Source organism: Phoxinus phoxinus, assembly GCF_949152265.1.
Source record: "Phoxinus phoxinus genome assembly, chromosome: 22".
NCBI lineage: Eukaryota > Metazoa > Chordata > Actinopteri > Cypriniformes > Leuciscidae > Phoxinus > Phoxinus phoxinus.
Window position 1 is genome coordinate 16913993 of NC_136897.1, and position 20642 is coordinate 16934634.

The following is a 20642-nucleotide window of genomic DNA, read 5'->3' on the forward strand; positions in this document are numbered from 1 at the left end:
ATATTGAGTTGGCTGTCCTGATGGTAGATCATAGGTACCCGTGAGGTGGTCTAGACGCTCTAATTGGGTTTCTGCGTGTAAAATGCTAAGCATGGTGAGATAGGAAGTTTGGACGCTTTGACAGTCAGGGTGTTTGGCCTCTCTCCCGTCTCATTACTGTTGGGAACGGCCTTCTGTTCAGCACTCGGCGGACAGTAATGGCCGTATCACGTCCTCCGTGTGAAATGAAGCTCATTTGACCAATTGCAGCCAAACGTGTCAGCGGTCACAGTGCCTTGGGCCGACTGACACGTACAGAGCCGCTCTTTCTCATCTTCCCCTCAAACAGCTTAAGTCTAACGAACAAAAAGGGAGGGCAGGGAGAGTCTTAAATACAGGGATCATATCCCTTTTGGACAAGGATGCAAGGTGATGAGGGCCAGGCCTGAAGCCAGCTTAATAACATCCAGTAAATCGAACATTTTCAGCCCATTGAAAGGTGTCATCGCTTAAAAGCATTCCACACTTTTAATTGTGGCCCGTCTCATTGTACGGAGGTCAGTGAAGAAGAAAGGTCAAGCTTGGTCACAAAACGCTGGTGGTGATGGAGGTGCGAGGGTTTTTAGAGGGAGGGTTAAGGGAGGGTAGTTGCCTAGCATCTGTAGACGACCTCAATAGATGCCGCAGCTTTCCAAAAAAGACCTCCGGCGTGCTGGTTTCCTGTTGTACAATTGAAAAGCTAGCCTGGCTTTGAGCTTCTTACATGGTTAAGAAAAAGTAGTTGAGAGGACGTTTCTTTACTTGCTTTGTTGTGTTCGCTCAATGCTCTCAGAAATGAAGAAAATAAGAACTTGGAAATGTGTTTGTGGATTTATCTAGATAATTGTCCTAGATAATGTTTTTGCTCTCGAAAAATGTATAGTTTCGTTTGACACCAAAGTTGCTGTCTAGGATTGGTTACACATGCACATTTCGATAAGTAAAGGTTCATATGAAGCGTAATGTATTTCACATGTGCTCTGAGATATTTCATATTCTTCATCTAATGATTTTTTCACACGTGGAGTCCTAATTCTGGAATGTGGGAATGTCATATTTATGGGAGGGTAATAAAACTAATTTATGACTTTTCCAGGGAAACCTTTGAGAAGGCTAAAGAGGGCCGCCGTTTGTGCATTTACATACGTGTGTGTGCTGGTATGCTTCTCTCTGTGTATGGAGACATTAGGAGCAGTTGTGGCAACACACAGTCGCCTCTTCCTGCGTCTATCCAGTGCGTCTGTCTATCCAGAGCATCTCAGAAGGACTGCCAGCACAGCTGGGCTCAGATCAGTTCCACACACATAGCCAGACCACAGTAGTACTGTCACCCAACACAGATCACATTTACAATAATCACAAACTCATATGGTAATAATTGCGAGAACAACAAGATGTGAAATTACTTCTGGTAACATGTTGTTAGAAAGAATCAGAGCAGTACATGTATGGATGGAGGGATGAATTGTTTGTTAATTTTTGTTTATTTTTTTATCATTCATTTAATTAGTTTTTTAATAAATGCATTTGTTTTTAATGTATATATATTTTTTTATTTAATTTTAAGCATTTTCATTTTGTTGATTTACAAGGTGCAATTTATTAAAGGTGGAGTGTGTAATTAACAGTAAATTAATTAAAATTGTATTTATCATTTTTCTCCATCATATTTCATTTAATCCATTTTCTGAATTCTGAAAATAGATAATATATTTGTGTTTGGAGTAGCCTGAAATTGAAGTCTGGCATATTTTCAAACCAAATTTAAATGTCAATGAGCCATATGGCTTTTTTGGAGCCCCTGGTCACAAAATGCTTCCGGTTTATTTATTAATAACTTTTTAATTAGGTTTATTAAAAATAAAAATCTAAGCAAAATAATAATTTGACAAAGATTGTAACATTTATTAAAGGTGGATTGTGTTCTGCAGCAATAACGGCAAGAAAAAAAATCACTGTCACACTAAAGTTTTATTCATCATTTTTCTCCATCATATTTTGCCCTCTGACTTACAAGCCCTCATTTAGCCTCTTGTTTTGGCGAACATGCTCAAACATAATAGATTCGCACCAACAAACACTTACGTCCCACTGTCTAAAGTGGTGCCACAAAGCCACCTTTTATTCTGTGCCTGTAATTTCCACGGCCTGGGCAGTTCATAGGCAGTGCTTGAAGCACATCAAGCATTGACCTTCTTCTAGTCACCATGGCGATTATGAAAGATTCTCAGCTGGATACTAATGTGTGGGCATTTGGAGGTATAACTCCCTCAGAGCTGATTGACAAACCACTGGGGAGAGAGGGAGGAGAGGAGAAAAAGGAAGGAAAAGGATGGGGACAGGAAAAAAATAGGGCAGGAGAATGGATTTAGTGATTCGGAGAGAGTTGTGAGGAGTGGGAGGGGGAGATTTAGGTAATAGTTGAAGTAGAGAGGAATGGAGGAAGGATGGAGAGAATGAGGGGCAGGAGGAGGGTGGCAAGGGAGGGAATTTCAGTTTTGGAGAGTTAGCGAGGCAGAGTTCTTTAGCCTTAGTACACTTCCTACTGGACTCCATGTCAGGAAACAGCCATACGTGACACTAATTGGCATGTGTTTTCGCTGTATCAGCTCTAATCAACAGATGAGGTAGAAAAAGAGAGTAAATTGGCAAGGACTGGTGCCACTTTTAACTCCTTAAAGGAACAGTTCCTCAAAAAAAAGTCACCAATGTGCCATGACGGTTCAAACCCCTATAACTTTATTTTCTTAGCCAAAACACAAAATAAGGTATTTTGAAGAATTTTCAAGCTGCTTTTTTTCACATAGTGAAAGCATTTTGTTACCCTCCCCCCATAAAAGTCGAAAAGACTAAAATATATACAGTTTTACTGTATTTTTTTTATCCTATAAATGCAGCCTTGGTGCAATAAGAGATTCAAAAACATCAAAAATAAAAAATAAATCTTATCAACCTTTTCTGAAAAAACATAATAGATTTGTCTTAGCAGTAGCCTGAGATTTAAGTTGTTGACTAAAACCAAATAAAACGTGACATGATAAATTTAAATATGTAAAGGAGCCATATGGCTTTTTGGAGCCCCAGTCACAATATGTTTCCATAAAAAAAAAAAAAAAAATTGGTGTTCCACAGAAAAATAAAGTCATATGATTTTGATACAGGTGAAGTTTTCCTTTTAACCAAGCTGAATACACATGCACACTTACGTACTCACTAAGCCCAATTTCCTTGCCTTCAATGCCCACTTAGAACTCTGTATTGTGCTGTGTAATGCAGAGGCCTAACCTTACGCCATCCCAGAAGCCCCCGCTCTGCACTCGGCTTAAGAGACCCCTCAGCTCTCCATCTCTGTCCTCCCAACGGCCCTCTCCAGGCTCTAAAAAATGGAGAACCCCCAGGGGAAACAAAAAGACGAAGAAAAAAGCAAAAGAAATATGCACAGCACCACTCTCAAAGTTGTTGCCCTGGTAACTGGTGAGGGCGAGGGACTGCAAACAATGAAGCCAGATCCCTTTTTAAGTGTTGCTAATTAGCTTGCCTCCGCTTGCTCTTTGTGTTTGCCATCTTAAAAAGAGACTAAAGTCAACAGGGAGAGGCGTTGTTGGAGAAGAGAAGAGAGAGAATGTTGGTTTCTATTTTTCTTCTCCTTAATAGCCAAGGGTGGAGATAGAAGCGAGATGAAGGCCGCTTTGTGCAGAGTGACGCGGATTGATGATATAGATTGATGCTACTGATGTAATTGAATATTGATGAAGAACATGTGAAACCTGGAGCTGGTTCGGTTTTGTTGAAGGTTTGCTTTCACAGTGCTGAAAGAAAGTGTGTTTGCTTTATCTTATTCACATTGTGCATCATTATAGGAGATTTTAAGTGTCCTATTTGGACACGACAGTTGTTTCTTCTCTTTCACTCTTGGTATTTGTGCTTAAAGATGTGAAACGTGGCCTCATAGCACTCCGTTTCCTCTCAGTAAGATTTATTCCCTCCTAACCCGTCTTCAAAACCGCCCCACTCCCATTTAAACACAGATGGCAGAAACTTTTTCAATTCAATTCAATGTGCCCTTTATCCCTTATTTAATATTTTCTAAAGATCAGTATCACTTTAGCCACTACCAGGTGTAAAATCAAAATCAGACTAAAAGCATGAACTTTATTTTTTTTTTAGTTCTTCTCCAAGCAAGCAGTTTCAAGTTTTCCTCTGTTTAAACAATACACCGCATGTGTCTTTTTTTTCTTGCTTTTGGCAACATCCCGAGTGTGTATTATTAATTTTTTCTTTATTAATAATAACAAAGAAATGCGTTCCATATGTGTGGTTTAGATGGGAAGCCCTGCTGCCAGTTAGCGCTATCCTCATCATGGAGACCAGGTCAGTCTGTTTAGCATGTGTGTAGGAGGATGGGTTTTGGACGGCGTCCCATTGGGCTAGGTCACTCAAGCCATGACTCGCATCACACCCCAACACCTTCCTTTTACCCCGAACCATCCCTGCAGACTCACTCCAAGATCTTGAAAAGCTCTCAAATACGACAAGACCTTGAAAGTCCATTTTTGCTTATTAGTTTTTGCAGTCCGCACAGCAGAGAGAGGTTGAAACCCTATCAAGTAGAACTTTGTTTGGCTGCCAGAAGGGCGGTGTTAAGAAAACCACAGCAAAACTGCCGTGCAATTGCCATCAATTAGCCGGCTGTGCGGCTGCCGAGGCTGGAGGATTTTGAGACGACCCGTATCCTGAACTCTCCGAGCTCTCTCTCTCTCTCTCCGAGCTGTCTCAATGCTGAACTCTCACTAATGCTGTGGTCCTCAGCACTACAAAGTGAGAGCTCACGGTGCCAACAACGAGGTAATGATGCCCAGAGAGCCCAGCCATAGTGGATTACACTTCCTCTTTTGCTCTTTCAGTATGGGACATGGGGATAAGTTACTGCAGAGAGAGACACCAGGTACATATGAGCTCATTTGAGCCTCTTTCACTGTTTGCCTTCCCCAAATGGGTTCAACAGCCATGCAATCCTCGCAATCTTTTTCACAGTTTTCAAAAACAAAATCTCTCTGACATCCAAAACACCGCTGCTATCGTGTTGCAGTCCATATTTACTTTTTTTTTTTTCAGCAGGCTTTTTGTTTTAACATTTTTGGGGACTTAGAGGTGAGCAACGCACATCTGGAAAGCAGCAGAGGCAGCAAGTTTCAAACAGGTCCCCTTTGTGAGAAATAGGATGTAAAAAAAAAAAAAAAAACGAAAGCGGTCAGGGTTTTCAAACATTACAGCATATTTTGAAGTTTTTTCCTCCCTTAGTTTTATTTTTTTATTGCCTTGGCTCAAATTCACCCTTTCCTCATTTTAATGGCCAATGGGAGTCTGCTGTAGCTGTTTAAATTTTAAGGTTTTGCTATAGCCTTTATATTGCGGAAACATTACATTAAATGGCAAAAAGGGACAGCGACGGGTGTTTTCAGATGATTACGCCATTGAATAATTCACTCGATTTTGCCATTTTCAGATGCGTGTTCTAATGGGTCTGAACAAAAACAAATGTGACGAGTGACTGCGAACCGCATGATGGAACAGGAAGTGGCAAATTAAATCCAGCTTGGGCCAAAAAGGAGCGAGAGAGAGGGGGGAAAAGGGAGAAATATGGTCAGAAGTGCAGTTTATTTGAAACCCACCGTGAAATTGGACAGCTCTGCAGGCTACGACTGTAATGAGTCATGGGGACCAAGTTAAGATCTGCGAAACCTTGGCCCGGGCCTGTAAACCCGATCCTGTCGTACAATCCACACCTCGTCCTGTAGCCCGGGGTGGACAGCTGCTAACAGGCCCAGTATGTCTGCCTGCAGCCGCTGTAGACGAAGCTCATTTGGTCACCAGCTGTGTCGGAGCGTTCCAGCATCAAAATAGAGTAAGTCTGGTTCTCTGGCAAACAATAATTCATCCTTTAGCGATTATCGGCACGGATAGTCTCTCTGGAAAGTTACATTCGCATTGGCCTGGCCAACACGCCATAAGCGATGGTGCGTAACGCTTTCGATTGTGTGGACAAACACATCCGCGGTGGCAGATTCCTCTGGCAGCTGACAGTGATGCATTTGATACATTACAAGCAACTGCTACCGAAAGCCACACTTCACGTAAATATGCCATTCAGATACAAAGCAATCCCACAAGTTGTCACACTCGTGAGTAATAAAGTGGCTGCCGTCAGGAGTGGCGAAAGGAAAGGAGCGGGCGCATTGTGCGCCTGTAGTTACTCAGAGCTTGAAGAGGTTGTACAAGCAGGTATGATTATTTTTGCCAAATCCCTCACATGAGTGACGTTTTGGATGCTGGCTTACATTACATCTGTGAAACTTTTCTTTCATCTCGCCCCCCCCCCCCCCCCCCCTCTTCTTCTGTTTCTCGTATCCAATGCAAGCAAACAGAAACAGCTCAAGTCTTCATTTTTAGACACATTACAAGGAGAAAGCTGAACTTCCTAATTCCAGGAGGATCAAGCCCGAACCTCAAAAGAAGCAGCTTTTGGCATAGCTTTACTTTTCCTTTAAGGTTGAATGGCACCGGTTGGGGAAAAAAGGGTGCCTTTGTCTTCCTCTCTCCGCTTCTGATTCAGAGGTGGCTATCATGCGGGGTGCATGCTGAACAAAAGCACCCGAGTGTAACAAGTCCTCCCGGTTTGTACCGCTGAAAGAAGGTTGAGTTTGGTTCTTTTTCCCCCCTCGGTGCGACGCAGGATGTTATTTTTCTAAACGTTCACGTTCCAGTCCCGCCTTAAACACCGTTGATGTTGAGTGAGGGGAAAATAAGCTTTGGCTAGTTATTTATGAACTGCTATTTTGCAAATTGGAAATATATTCTGTCTTCACACCCTTAAAATAGACTTTTTGTGGTGTGTTTGGGTTTGTTTGTAGAGTGTCTGACCACATCTGTCCATGCGTGCGTTTGTAGCATGAGGTAGGTAACATTACTCGCATGAAGAGCACACCCTGTTGCTTTCCTAAACAGTGAGAACAAATTACAGAGTGCATTTGAAATGCTATTTTTTTCTCATTTTAATAGAAAACTGACCTCACCTATTTGTGTTTAGTCTAAAACGGCACCACAAGGCGCTGATACATTTATTAGACTATATAATTAATTTTGTTGTTTATAATAAGCCATATGAAATAAAAATCACATCTATTTCATTGTTCCTTCCGCGATGAGATATGGAGAGCTCAGATTTTCTCCTGAGAAAAACTCTAGTAGTCTCAAGAAAGTCTCACACTGCTAATGTGTCAAGTCTGCATTCAAATACTAAAATACAAATATAAACATTTCTCATCAATATCTTCCAATTTACTTTCATTTTAATGTATATCGACATTTATCTAATTTATTTTTATTTATCCTAAGGAATTTTAGGAGAAACATCTGAGACAAAGTTTGATACTTCAATGAAAGACCACTTAGACCATTTTGTCTCCTGATCTATGAAAGAGCAACTTGTGAGCATACAGTTAATAGGGATTTATAACTTTGATTGCTTTTTGTTTTCTTATAATATCATACAAAATATATATTTAGTTTGTGAAGAAGTTGTGTGAGATAAAACAAATTATTGTGTCAAGTCACAATGTGTGACATAATACCTCAAAGCCGCTTCGAGTGCGGATAAATATGCCATTTGGCAGTAGAAGCCAGAGTGTAAGTGGAGCATGTTGACAGGGGTTTATTTAAGAATGAATTAAAAACGCAGCGGCATGGCCCTGAGGGAGGCCACCACTGTTACTTCGTTGACCTCTTCTAAAAGGGTCCTCACTAGCCAACTATAAATAACTGCACATCATATCTAACTCTGATTGGAGGTCAGCACAGAGGCAGGGGTTTGACTGGTTGAGTGTGGTCCGCAGCGGTTTCAGAAAGGTGATGTAGAAAGACATCTCTTTAATATCTCAAATGTTTCTCCTAGAATGCAATGAGATAAAATAGATTTTCTTCTGAGAAAAAGTCTAATTTGTTTTCCAAGTAGAGATACGTTACAGCCTCAGTATAGGTGTCTTAAGTTTCAGAAGAGATCTAAACCAAATCTAAGACTGTAGACAGACTGTCCACATTCATTTGGTCTTTACATTTTTTTTTACTTGTTTTTTTTTTTTTCATTTGTTTTTCTTATTCTAATTTCTTCTTTTTTTTTCTCTTCTCTTTTGTCCTCGTTTCTTTTTTTTTTATGTCTCTGTTACTCTTATATGAAGGATTAGTCTTTGTTTCTTATTCCTGCCTCTTTCTACCCTCATCTCCATCCATATCTCCTGAGCTTCTCCCTGCATACAGTGGCAGTCTCAGTCTGTCTTCAGCTCTGGATCCGCCAACTCCAGTAACATGATTCCCTCTGACCCTTCGTGCCACCCTGGCCCCCCTACCACTTCACCGCCATCCACCCACCCACACCCATGGACGGCCCACCGTGGGCTCTGTTTTTCTACGGGGGCGGTTGTGGGGGGACGTTGCAGGCATCAACAATGGTTCTCTGTCAGTGATGATGGATCATTCCAGCATATGGTGCCCACCTGTCCGCAGAGGAGCCGACTTCACTGTTTAGATTTACAGGAGAGAGAAAAAAAAGCGAGCGAGCGCCCTGTGTTCTGCCCTCTCCCTCATTCTCACTCCCACAAACACAGGCGGATTAGGGCTCCGATTCATCACCTCACAGTCGTGTTTACTTAAGCAACCTGAGCGTAATGAATAGAAGCTGGGACATCCAGGAAAGAGGCGCGCAATCACCCCTGTTTGTGTGTTTTACTGTGTTGTTTTGGAACGTCCGTCGTAGAACGGCTCAAAAATTTAATCTGCCGTATTATTATTGGACGCTGGCACGTCTGTGCGCACGGACGCGACTGTCACAACTTTGCTAGAACGAGAGCGAGTCGTACTACGTGCGTATGCCAAAACGAATTCTTCCCTGTTATTTTCCCATAATGGACCCTCACCCGAAAGCCCCCCTCCTTCCCTCTCTCCTGCAAAAAGAAAAGAAACCCAGTTGTCAGCCATTTTTTTTGAAGCCTGTTAAAGAGGGGAGGGCGAGAGCCAAGAGAAAAAAGGAAAAGAAAGATGGGGAAAAAAGGGAAGAAGAGGGAGCCCCCTGCTGAATCTCCCTACACCCACCCCTCTGACCACCCTACACCCTCCAGCCCACCAGAACCCCCCCCCCCCCCCCCCCCCCAAACGACCCTGCTGAATTAAAAAATGCTCTGTTATTAAAGGCAATGTCAGGAGTGTTGATTTACGGGGGGGGGCGATGACAAGTCAGAAGAACTCACACACTGTGCTGCTAAGGCCGCCAAGCTGGGCTCTGACCTCTTCACCCTCCCCTTCCCCTCTCTCACTCGCTCTCACTCTCGCTCTGGCTCGTCCTACCGCCCGCCCTGCACTGCAATAAAACCTGTCTAACTCAACAGCACAATGGAACTGTTGTTGGACCCGACCAGCCGCGGCGGCCTCCCTCATATTTTCTTTAAAGGTGCAGCGCTCACCAGCGAATGCCACGAGGCTTTGGGCTGGATGGGAGAGAGAGATAAGATGAAAGTAGGTGAGCGAGAAGAAAGAAGCAACTCATGTTCCCTTTTGAAATCTGGATGTGTTTTTCACTCCCTGCTTAGATGTATGGATGGAAGTTATAAAGCATTTTTTCCCCCCTGTTTGTACTCCAAATCTTTTTTTAACCTCCACTGTTCGTGAAAGCAATAAAATTGGCAAGTCAGACTCAATAGATTCTCCAGCCACAGAACGGAGCCTCTCCCCTGTTGCTCAGAGAGACTCGCCGCCCCAGTTGCTCTCATTCTGGGCCAGTTTAGTGTCACCAGCCTCTGTTGATCTGTTGATCTGACTGCATCAGGATTAAGACCAGCCATGCTGACCACTTGTTCTTCACTAGGTACTGTGCCTTTCTCCTTAAAGGAGAGGTTCCCCCCAAAATGTATTTATATTTTGGTCTCTCCCCCAACCCCCCCACCCATGCAATTAAAAAAAAAATTCAGTGCTGCACAAAACAAGATGTTAGGAAGAATTTCTGAGCAGTTCGTTTCCACACAACGAAAACAAGCACCAACAAAGATGGCAAAAATTAAACAACTTTTTTTTCTGTTTAATATTAAAAGAAAATCATAAAATGGTCCATACAACTTGTGTACTACATCTGCTTCTAATTTTTCAAATCTGTTTCTCACATATTATGACTTGCTGTAGCTTAGAAAATGTCTTTCCACGCTCAAATTATATTCTTTTTTTCAGTGCAGCACAAATTTAAATATTGGGTTAAATGTCCATCATAAAAGTTCCTAAAAGTGATTTCACAATGGCAAAAAATAAAAGCAATGCATACACTTTGTGTACTATAAATTAAGCCGCCTAAACCCATTTGATACATTTCTATTGTATTGGACAGCTTTTGTTGCTTCTATGCTTTTTTTCTTTATTTTGTTATTTATAAATATTTTTTATGATTTTCTTTTTTGTCCATTTTAGAGCTTCTTGTTTTTGTTTTTGTTTTTATGGAAAAGATCTACTTGGACATTCTGCCCTTCTGTTGTCTCATTTTTTGTTGCGCAGAACAAGAAAAAAAGTATAATGGACCACTTTTATGACACCTTTATGGTGTTTTTTGGAGTTTTTAATTGTATGGAAAAGAGCTGCTCTGACATTCTGCTTTGCCTTTAGTTTTGTCTTTCAAGAGAGAGAAAAATACAGGGTTGAAATTGCACGAGGGTGAGTAAATGATAATAAAATGTTTATTTTTGGGTAAACTATTCCTGTAATATGAGGAAATGGTCCAAGAAAGAAGGTATGAGATGGATCTAAGATCTTTTTAGCCGAATAGTTAAGGCTCCAGACTGGTAATGCAAATTTAGGGGTGGTCCTATTTAGGGGTGACCCAGTCACTGCAAAATTACTGATATCACAATCTATCACCATTGCACCCCTGAGCAAGGCACTTAACCTCTGGTTGTTCCTGAAGGGGCTGAGCATTAAATTAGTGCACTGTAAATTACCTAGGATTAAATGTGTGCACTAAACTGCTACCATTTAATCCAAATAATCATGCCGTTTATGAAAATCAAAGAAGAGTTTAATAAAGTGGTAATCAGTGCGGCAGTTTTGTCCAATTGTTGATCATTGTTGCCAGACAACCATCTGGTCCAAGTTGTCTCTGGTTGTGTGTGTGCGCGCACACGTCTGTAAGAAGTAATTCACACCACATGCCATCAGTTTGTAGTCTCAGAGCTAGTCGTAGCTGGGAGGTGCTGCCGGTCACTTTAGCTTATCCAGCCCTCCGCTGAGGTCATGTGTGCAGATGGAGGGGGGTGGGGGGTTCCTGCACAGCATGTGTGTGCATGCGCGAATGTGTGTGCGCACGCCGCTCAATTGCGACCTCAGCAAAAGTAGCAAGTGCTCTTGATGCAGATGGTTTTCATCACACCGACCACTGCATGTTCTCTCTCTCTCATGTGCCGATTGTATAGGGGGCCTCTCGCCTTTTTTGGCCCCCTCTCTCTCTCTCTAAAACCCCCACCACCCCCTCTACAATAAAAAAGACAGAGGTGTATCTCTCTTAAATGGATTGGCACCATTTATTTAGAGGGTCCTGGACTGGGCTTTGAAATGCACCCTCCCACACATTTAGCCAGTAAGTACTTCTGCAATTGATATAATGGCTATTAGCACTATCAGTCTATTACTGATATCAGATCAGTGCTAAATGGCCTTGTTTTAAAGGGGTAGTTCAAATGAATATTCTGTCATTGTTTACTTAACTCATTTGCCTTAGTGTCTTATGTCAAACTTACTTCTGAATATTTATGCCGCTTTTTACAACAATAGCAGAAAGTGGCCAGGCGTTGTCACGCTCAAAAAAGTGACAAAAAAATTAGTCCGTATGACCCATGCATTGTATTATTACTTTTTTGAAGCTCTCAAATCTCATTTGTCTATAGGTTTGCCATTGATTCTCACCAAGTTACAATACGTGTACACTATCGTTCAAAAGTTTGGGGTCAGTAAGATTTTTACAATGTATTTACAATATTTTAATGTAATTTAATCCTGCTGAATTTTCAGTTGCCATTACTTCTCACTACTATCCAAAAAGTACTAATGTTTTTATTTGATGACACAAAGCTGTTGTATGACTTAAGAAGACTTTAAATATATATTTTGAGTTGTATGGACCACATTTATGCTATGTTTATGGTGCTGACGTGAGAGTTAATAAATTATGATAGATGATTTTTGGATGAATTATCATGACAGTGAATGTTAAACCATATAGATTTGCCTTCAAAGTGAGTTTACAGCTAGATGAACTATTAAAGCTGACTTAAAATGTCCAAAACTTTTAGAATTTACAGCTTTTTTCGGTTAGCATATCGAAGTATGACTGAGGATTTATGTTTGGTGTCAGGTTTTTTTTCTCTTTCTTTTTTAAAGAGGGCTTTTCAGCCACATCAAGCCCCCCCTTCACACACACACACCCCCCTTTCATAAATCAATATTTACTATGTAACCTTCCTCTCTCTCTTCAGGGCCAGGAAGCAAATGTGCATCCTGATGGCGCTCTTCAAAAAGCTGTTTGCCCACTGATTTACTGTTGCCTAGTGTTTTTGTTTTGAGAGCCGCATTTTGCCATTGGACCACAGATCCTGTGCGGGTACAGTTTAAAAAATCCAAACGAATACTGCCGTCATCTGTTTGTAGCGTTGCCACATGATGTGGGACGGACCTCGGAGTGGCGGCACAGTGGACAGAATATCTAAGGAAGTGTTAGAGAAAGGAAAAAAAGGGTGCGGTAGAGTTACAGAGTTGCATTTTCTCCCCCTCAGAAAGCAAGGCCCATTTCTGGCCCTGTAAGGGAGGGGCCCCACTCACTCAGGTTGGCAAACAGGTGGAGCCCACCATGCAGTGCTAAGTGTATCCCTCCTGTGATTTTGAGGAAATGTAAGCAGAGTGCAAAGGTGTGTGTATGTGTGGTGCTCACCGCTGTGTTGTCTCTGTGTCTCGTGTCCACAGGCCCTCCAGGCAGCACGCCAGTTCATCCTCCAGCAGGCCACAGGACTCAACTCCCCCAGCAGCAACGAGCTCAAACAGAGCCCTGTGCAGGTACGAGTGCCACACACTTGTACAAACACATGCAAGAATATACAAGCGCCACACACTTGTACAAACACATGCAAGAATATACAAGCATAGCCTACATGCACTTGTAACCATCAGATGTGAGCGTATGCACATCTAAATCACATTTGCCCTTTCCCTTTATGCTTGTTTTGTTTTATCATTAAGGTTGGGTGGTATATCAAATATTCAATGTATTTATGATGACTTTGCTTGTGTTATCAAATCCAGCAACATCATGAAAATGATGATGAATTAAATTAACTTCTTATTAGGCCACTTATTTTTTTAAAGGCAGCTTAGAAAATTATACTAGCTCCACAATCCTTCCTTGTTAAAAAAGTTTTAAAAACGTTTGATATAACATTTGAAGAAGTTGGTTAGCTTGATTCATTTTCTTGAATAATTTTAAACAGTCTGAACTCCGATTCAGTGATTTGTTTGCAAAGGTGCATTTAAATGAAAAATGTAAATATTTTTAATTTATTGAAATTTAACTGAATTTAAAAATAATTTGATTATCATCAATATCAAGAACAGGTTTTTTTTTTCTGCTGTTTTACCCAGCCCTATTTGTCATGTCGTACTTTCTCTTCTCCCATCCCCCGTCTGTTCTATAGTATTATAAGAACAGAGTTGTGAATGTGGTTCTTTGTAGTGAAGAGCTGAACAATGGCACTACTTAAAAACCAAGCTTCATTTTTAGCTTGAGTGCACGTTCCTGTGGCACCTGGACACACACACACACACACACACACACACACACACACACACACACACACACACACACACACACACACACGCTCAGGGTCTAGAGCAGGAATCTTGGGAATAGAGTAGTGTGGAGAGCTAAGATCTATTAGTACCAAGACCAAAGTTTAGTTACAATTTTTGTATTATTGCTTTACCAAAGACAAAACCAAAAAATATGTTTATAGTGGCCATGAATTAAAAACACCTGCGCGTTTTACTAATTCGTTTAAGTAAATCGCACGCACAATATAATAATTTGTTTCCTTGTTGTAGTTAAATAAGAACGGAGCAAATGAGTACAATGGGGCTATGATTTTCCAAATCGAGGGAACAAATTATTATATCGTGGCCAATTTACTAAAACGAGAACGCATTCTTAATTTATATATATATATATATATATATATATATATATTGTCTGCATGTTATGTGCAGCATATAAATGGTAATAAATGAATTATAGTCAGGCTATCTTTACAAAGTAATCATCAGTTCTTGTTTAACAATACACTGCACATTTTGTATGTGTGTTGGTATTGTTTTGTCTAGGTGTTTCTTACTGTTGGGAAGAAACTCTTCATGCCTGCCATGTTGAATTGGGGCAGGGGTTGATAACTGCCTGCTTTAGCCCACCCGTCAAATGTGACAAGACGCACTCGCGTGTGTATACCAGAGTAAAGCTTTGATATCACAGACATGAAAACATGCTTCTTCCTGCGTTAACACAGTTGTGAGACTAACACAGACTGGCATGTAGGTACAGATTAGGGTGCACTTTTTATTTAGCCTGACTCTGATGGAGATGGAGGAGAGAAGATGATGAACAAGGCCACCGCTAATCACGAGCAGGAAGCGAGGGGCGGATGTAGTCAATACGAGCATATTGGGTGAAAAGTAGAGAGCGCAAGTGAACGAGTGAGCAAAGGGGAGCGAGAGAGCCGCCCAGTGTTTTACAAATCATCAATAATCCAGGAGGAATGCTAGCTGACAGTTTAAATGACCGTGTTGAGAGGTTTTCCCTTCAGGGTAATTAACATTATCAAGGAACAGCAGGTTACCTCGTTAGTGGCGCACTCATTTAATTAACAAACCACACTAATTAGATTGAACCCTGGGCTGAAGTTTCCTTCACCGTGCTCGTTGAGCTAAAGAAAAGTCAAGAAGAGGAAAATGAAAGGAACATTTTATCAGAACACCTTTTTTCACGAGTTGCTTTTTTTTGTTCATGAACCTTTCGATAATATATTTGGTGTGTTGAACAGATTTGCCTCTTTTGATGTTTCAATTGTGGTGTTTGCTAATGTGAGCATCACTTTTATTTTTGATTATACTTAAGAGGGCCGTTCACTTTAAAGGGATAGTTTAGCACTATAAAGGGATAGTTTAAAGTCACTAGACTTTCTTCAAAATATCTTCTATTGTGTTCCACAGAGGAAAGCAAGTCATACATGTTTATTTTTGGAGTAACTTTCCCTTTAAGTATTACACTTTAGTGTTCACATTGTCATTCTTCATTTGTGCTTCCGAGTGACATGAATGGCATCTCAAATTATGCAGCTTGTTTAGCAGAATTGTGATATTACTTTAATTTAACTTTTTGGGTGTAAAGGGGAAAACAATACCAGATTTACACTTAAAAGGGCGTATGTAGGGATCAGAAAATCCTTGACTTGGAGGAGGGCTTTTTTGACTGCTGAAAAGCAGCCAACCAGAAGTCCATAGCATCTTTTGACAAGTTTTACAAAAGAGCTAATCTCGTTTTCTCTACAAAGGGACTTACAGAGGTTATAGCATGCTACATTCTCAGACTCAGTTATAAAGAGGCGTTGCTCATACACATTTGATGTTTTCCGATCAACTCTATGGTCAGATCCACTGACCTCTGTCAACCCATGACCCTTAGTAGAGCCTCAGGTGAGGCTCTTTGTTTGGGCTTCTGGGGTGAAGTCTATCCCACCTCAGCACAAGGCCACCCTGCATACTAATAAAGGAGAGCCCTGAGATTCTGCTTTGTAGTGTCACTTCCTCATATACTGCCCCGGGGCATCAACCCTAAACCCAGACCCTTCCCGGTTCCTAGTTTTACTAAAGGGACTTAGGGATGGTAAACCACCCCTTGTTTATGTAGCTGAGGAGGGTTTTCAGTTACTTTCGACTCGTAAATCTACATACCTGACATTTTTATTGTTTTAAAGTCATGCTGGAGGATTAGACTTTTATTTTATTTTATGTAATTACGAAAAGGCTTTAGCTGCTCGACACCTAGCCGTCACGAGATTCTTGCTGTTATTTCAACTCTCTTTTTACTCTTTTAATTGACCGTTCACAAAGACCCGCCCCCTTTAGTTACTGTTGCTATGTCCGACAAGCCACGGCGCTCTCATGCCACACACCATGTTCTCACTCAGTGAAAAATACATTGCGGAGCAGAGAGGACACTGACAACGCGCTGGCAGACAGGATAGACCAGGTTACTTTTGAAATGAAACAAAGTCTTAACTTTCAAATTTGGTATTTTTTTTAACAAAATTTGACCAATGAATACCGTTTTGTGGCTCTTTAATGCGTCTGACAGATCGCTGTGGTGCCTCAGTTAAAGCTGCTCGTGAACCGATCATCTCTTCCTTCTAGTTAATTTATAGCATCAAATAAACATGAATGAACATAAGAAAGAAGCGGAAAGACGTCAGTACACTTTAGTCCTCCAACATTAATCTACTAACTCTCCTGACTGCTTTGTTGGACAAAAATGGCGGATGGCGGATTGTGATTGGTCAGATCCCCTGTCAAACTCCCTGCGAAGGGTCAATTCAAATTATGATTTTTATTTATTTATTAATCTTATTATTTATTATTTAAGTCCTCAGGTTCAGGGTATTTGAAGCTGTTGTCCAATGGCAAGGAGAGTAGGGCAAGGAAGTCATTTAATCGAATCAATGGATTTAGCCCGACAGAAAATGGCTGCTGGTCGGGTTAAGCTCCCTATGAATATTTGAATGCGATGTGACAAACAATGAAATCTTTTGGTGGCTGATAATTAGTTTTCCTCTTCTTTACTGCCAATGAAACCAGAAGTTACACTACCGAGGTTTTTGTCTGAATCTTTCAGAACCTTGGCCGTGACCAACATGTTCTTTCCTTAAACGTCTCTCATTCTCGCCTAATATTAGTTCTCTTTTTTTTATGTATATATATTTATTGTTCTGGCTCAGTCTGTGCAAGAGTCTACGAGAGTCATTTAAACTTGCCAAGGCAAGGATTGCATTCCACTTCATTAGGCTTGTTAGTTTACATTTGTTTTAAAATTATTTTGTATGTACACTACCGTTCAAAATTTTGGGTCGTTAATATTTGTTTAATGTTTTTGAAAGTTTGAAAGTCTTTAATGTTCACCAAGGGTGCATTTATTTTATAAAAAAATACAGTAAAAACAGTAATGATGTGAAATTACAATTTAAAATATTTGTTTTCTGTTTTCAGCATCATTACTCTAATCTACAGTGTCACATGATCATTCAGAAAACATTCAAATATGTTGACTTGGTGCTTCAGAAATATTTATTATCAAAGTACTGTGATATTTTTTCATATATTTTTTTTAAATGGTTAAATTTAAAAAACAAACCAAATGGTTGCTTGTAATGGAATTGATTCCATTTAATTGTTTACTTTTTCATTCATTTTATTTGATGTTTTATAATTAGCAGCATAATAAAATCCACACGTTTTAAAATCTGTCACACGATAGGACTATTTTTATCTGTGTGTATAAGGTGATGGAAAGGGCATAGAATTTATCATGGTTATAAAGACCCATTTTGCATACACACACGTGGCTTCAGTCCCATCTTTGTTGGTAATTGAAAAGAAAAAGTGTCCTCTTTTCATGTATTATTGAGGACCTCGTTTAATTAAAAAAAAAAAGAAGAAAAGACTCATTAGAGACATGCTAATTAGTTTCCTTCTCTTGAGCGTTGATAGAGAGGCTGCGTTGCCACGGTAGCACTGGGTGAAGGGAGTACCGAATTGAGATGATCCGATGGCGAGATGGGTGACGCCAGCTGGAACCTCCACCTCTGTGTGGTCAAGCACTTTGGTATCAATTTTACAGAATGAACTTTGAAAGTCCTTTGACCCTAATGAAAATGTACCTTTTGTGTTTGTTCTTTATCGCGGTAAAACAAAGCAGTGCTTATCATGCAAATAGCCACTTAAGAGCTGGTTTTGATAAGAATTCTTTGGCGCTTTTTTGGAAACTGACACTTACTGTATATAAACACCTCAGATCAATGGGGGACGAAAAGACCCTCCATACTGGACGGAGCCCTTTTTGTGAACTTTTATTTTTGAAAACTCTGTTTTGTCCATTAAGTGGAAATGCTTAGTTGGCACTTTTTTTTTTTTCCTTTTTCAAAGAGGTTGTTTTGAAAAGAGAGAGGGTAAGAGAGGGTGACCCAGAATGCAAGAGGCCTGACAGATTGAAGACAGCGAGAGAGAGAGAGAGCAAGAAGAGAAACACCCAGGGCCTTGCTGGCCGTTTCAGAGTTTGGGTTTGAGCAGTGGAGTGTAAAAGTCCATTTTTTGATCTGAAACATGAGTGAAAAGTGTAATGAACGCGGTCGATAATGGGCTTTTATATTTCCGCACCCCAGTCATCTCTTCTGTTGTGTTCCACTGGAAATTTGTTGTCATTTTTATTCTGGGGCAGTGAGGCGTTAGATAGAGCCACAGATGTGTGTGTGCGAGGGACGTCCGCAGAAAGCGAGGGACTAATGGAAGAGGGATATGGAAGATGGAGTGGTGGGGGGATTTTCCACTTGAACTTGCCCGACTCTGGGCACTCGCGCAACGGCGGATTTTCATTTGTCCGAATGCTGTCCGAACGCTGTCAGAGAAAGCGGTCCCCAGACGCGAGCTTTGAACTGGGTGAAAATAAGCAAGTGACAGCCCAGAATTCTCTGCTTCTCTAGAGTCGCTCAGCCCTGCAGCCCCCGGTGGCTGACTTTTATTACACACCGCGCACACACACAACAAACAAAACCGCCCGCACCACCACCATGTACTGTATAAGAAGTGCAATATGATAAATACCTGTGGGAGGTAATTGTGTAACTTTGGGGGATGGACGGCAATGGGGGTTTTAGATCATTTTGGGACAAATTAGCTTGTGAAAAGGTGGCTGTGTGCACCAGGGCTCTATAGCCTGGAAGACATCATCATCACAGAGCCACCTGGTAACAGCGCCTGCAGCCTTTCAGCGGGCCTGTTATTAAAATGACAGGCCTCTTTAGCGTCACGTCCCGCTCAATAGTGACCCTTCACTCTCCACATGCGGGCTAATATCTTCCAGGCTTTTTGAAGGTGGCGGTGTGACTGTTTAAAAGCTCTCCCATCCGTCCCTCCTTATGCTAACCCCACCTAGCTTCCCTTATCGCTTCCACCTGAGAAATGTGACCCCTTGCCCCCTTCTGTCAGGATTAAGAGAAGGGAATTATTCTAGTGGAACAGTGGAGGCATTTTGTTCTCCTGTTCATGTGTTGATAAACACATTCTGCTTTAGTATGATGGGGGACGGTTAAATGTAACTGGGAGAGTTGGCATGTAGCAGTTTAGCATTCTTGCATTAGTCATATGGTGATATGGAGGAGATGAAAGATGATCATAAGGGCTAGTTAGGAGACAGAGGCAACAGTTTAGATGTGTTGGTGGGCTGTACAACAGCCATGTTGCTACGGTTGTAAGGGATAGTGTGTATTTTGTCATTACTGCAAAGTAAACCTTGACAGGTTAATGCTGAGGGTTCATGTAATGTATGTATGTGCCTGTATTTCTGTCACAATATATAAATATGTAAACAAAGATAAAATAAATATAGACAAAAGAGTAGAAGTAAATGTATAATGTATGCAAAAAAGTAAAATACATATTTTTGTACACAATTATACAATATTATATATTTGATATTTTAAAGATTTTATTATAATAAATTATGAATATAAATATGAATGAATGAGGCATTTATATAGCACTTTTCATATGTACTACTGTACACCCAAAGCACTTTACAATCATGTCTCTCCTCAACCACCACCAGTGTGCATCATCCACTTGGATGAATATACAGATATATCCAAAAATAAATTGTAATGACAAGTGTCTTCCTTAAGGACACATTGGTGATGGATCACTCCTTACAGTGTTCCTACAGAGATCCCTGCATCTCGGATGCTAAGCGGTTCCTTGAGCCCTTTTCTTGCGGTTCAGTCTTAGTAATTCCCTCTCCATATCTGATCTCCCCGTTCCCTCTTGTTTTTGTTTGGGTACACCCTTCCTCCATCCCTTCTCTCCCTGTTTGCCCCCTGTCTCTGACCCCTCCAAGCCTCCACAACCCCAGCCTTAACCTCTATCCTCCCTCCCCGCCGTCTCCCTCTCGCCTCGGCCCGGCGCTTGGTGTTGGTTTGCGAGGCGATTAATGGCGCTGTTGTGTAAATGAGATGTGACGGCTTGTTTACCGGCTTGAGCCCGCAGGCGATAGACTCACGAGCGCACCCGTGAATAAACTGCTCATAATGGCCATCAGCGCAGACTGCAGGTACTCTAGTGCAGGAGGAGAGAGAGAATTAGAGAGTGTGAGCTGTGGGTTGCGGTTAGGCAGTCTACCAGTCCTCCATCGGTGAGGTGAGTAATTCTTTTTGACGGGGGTAAACAGCGCTAGAATGTTGTCC

The 20642-nt window shown here is 41.2% G+C and overlaps 1 protein-coding gene across 9 annotated transcripts in view; it reads left to right on the plus strand.

The window, feature by feature from the left end:
* Positions 1–20642, plus strand: part of foxp4 (forkhead box P4) — a 288002-nt gene that overhangs the window by 211872 nt on the left and 55488 nt on the right. For all 9 annotated transcript variants that reach the window (XM_079596529.1, XM_079596522.1, XM_079596526.1 and 6 more), the window contains one exon: positions 13060–13149. In XM_079596529.1, the coding sequence (XP_079452655.1) occupies positions 13060–13149 (90 nt within the window). The remainder of the gene's footprint in view (positions 1–13059; positions 13150–20642) is intronic.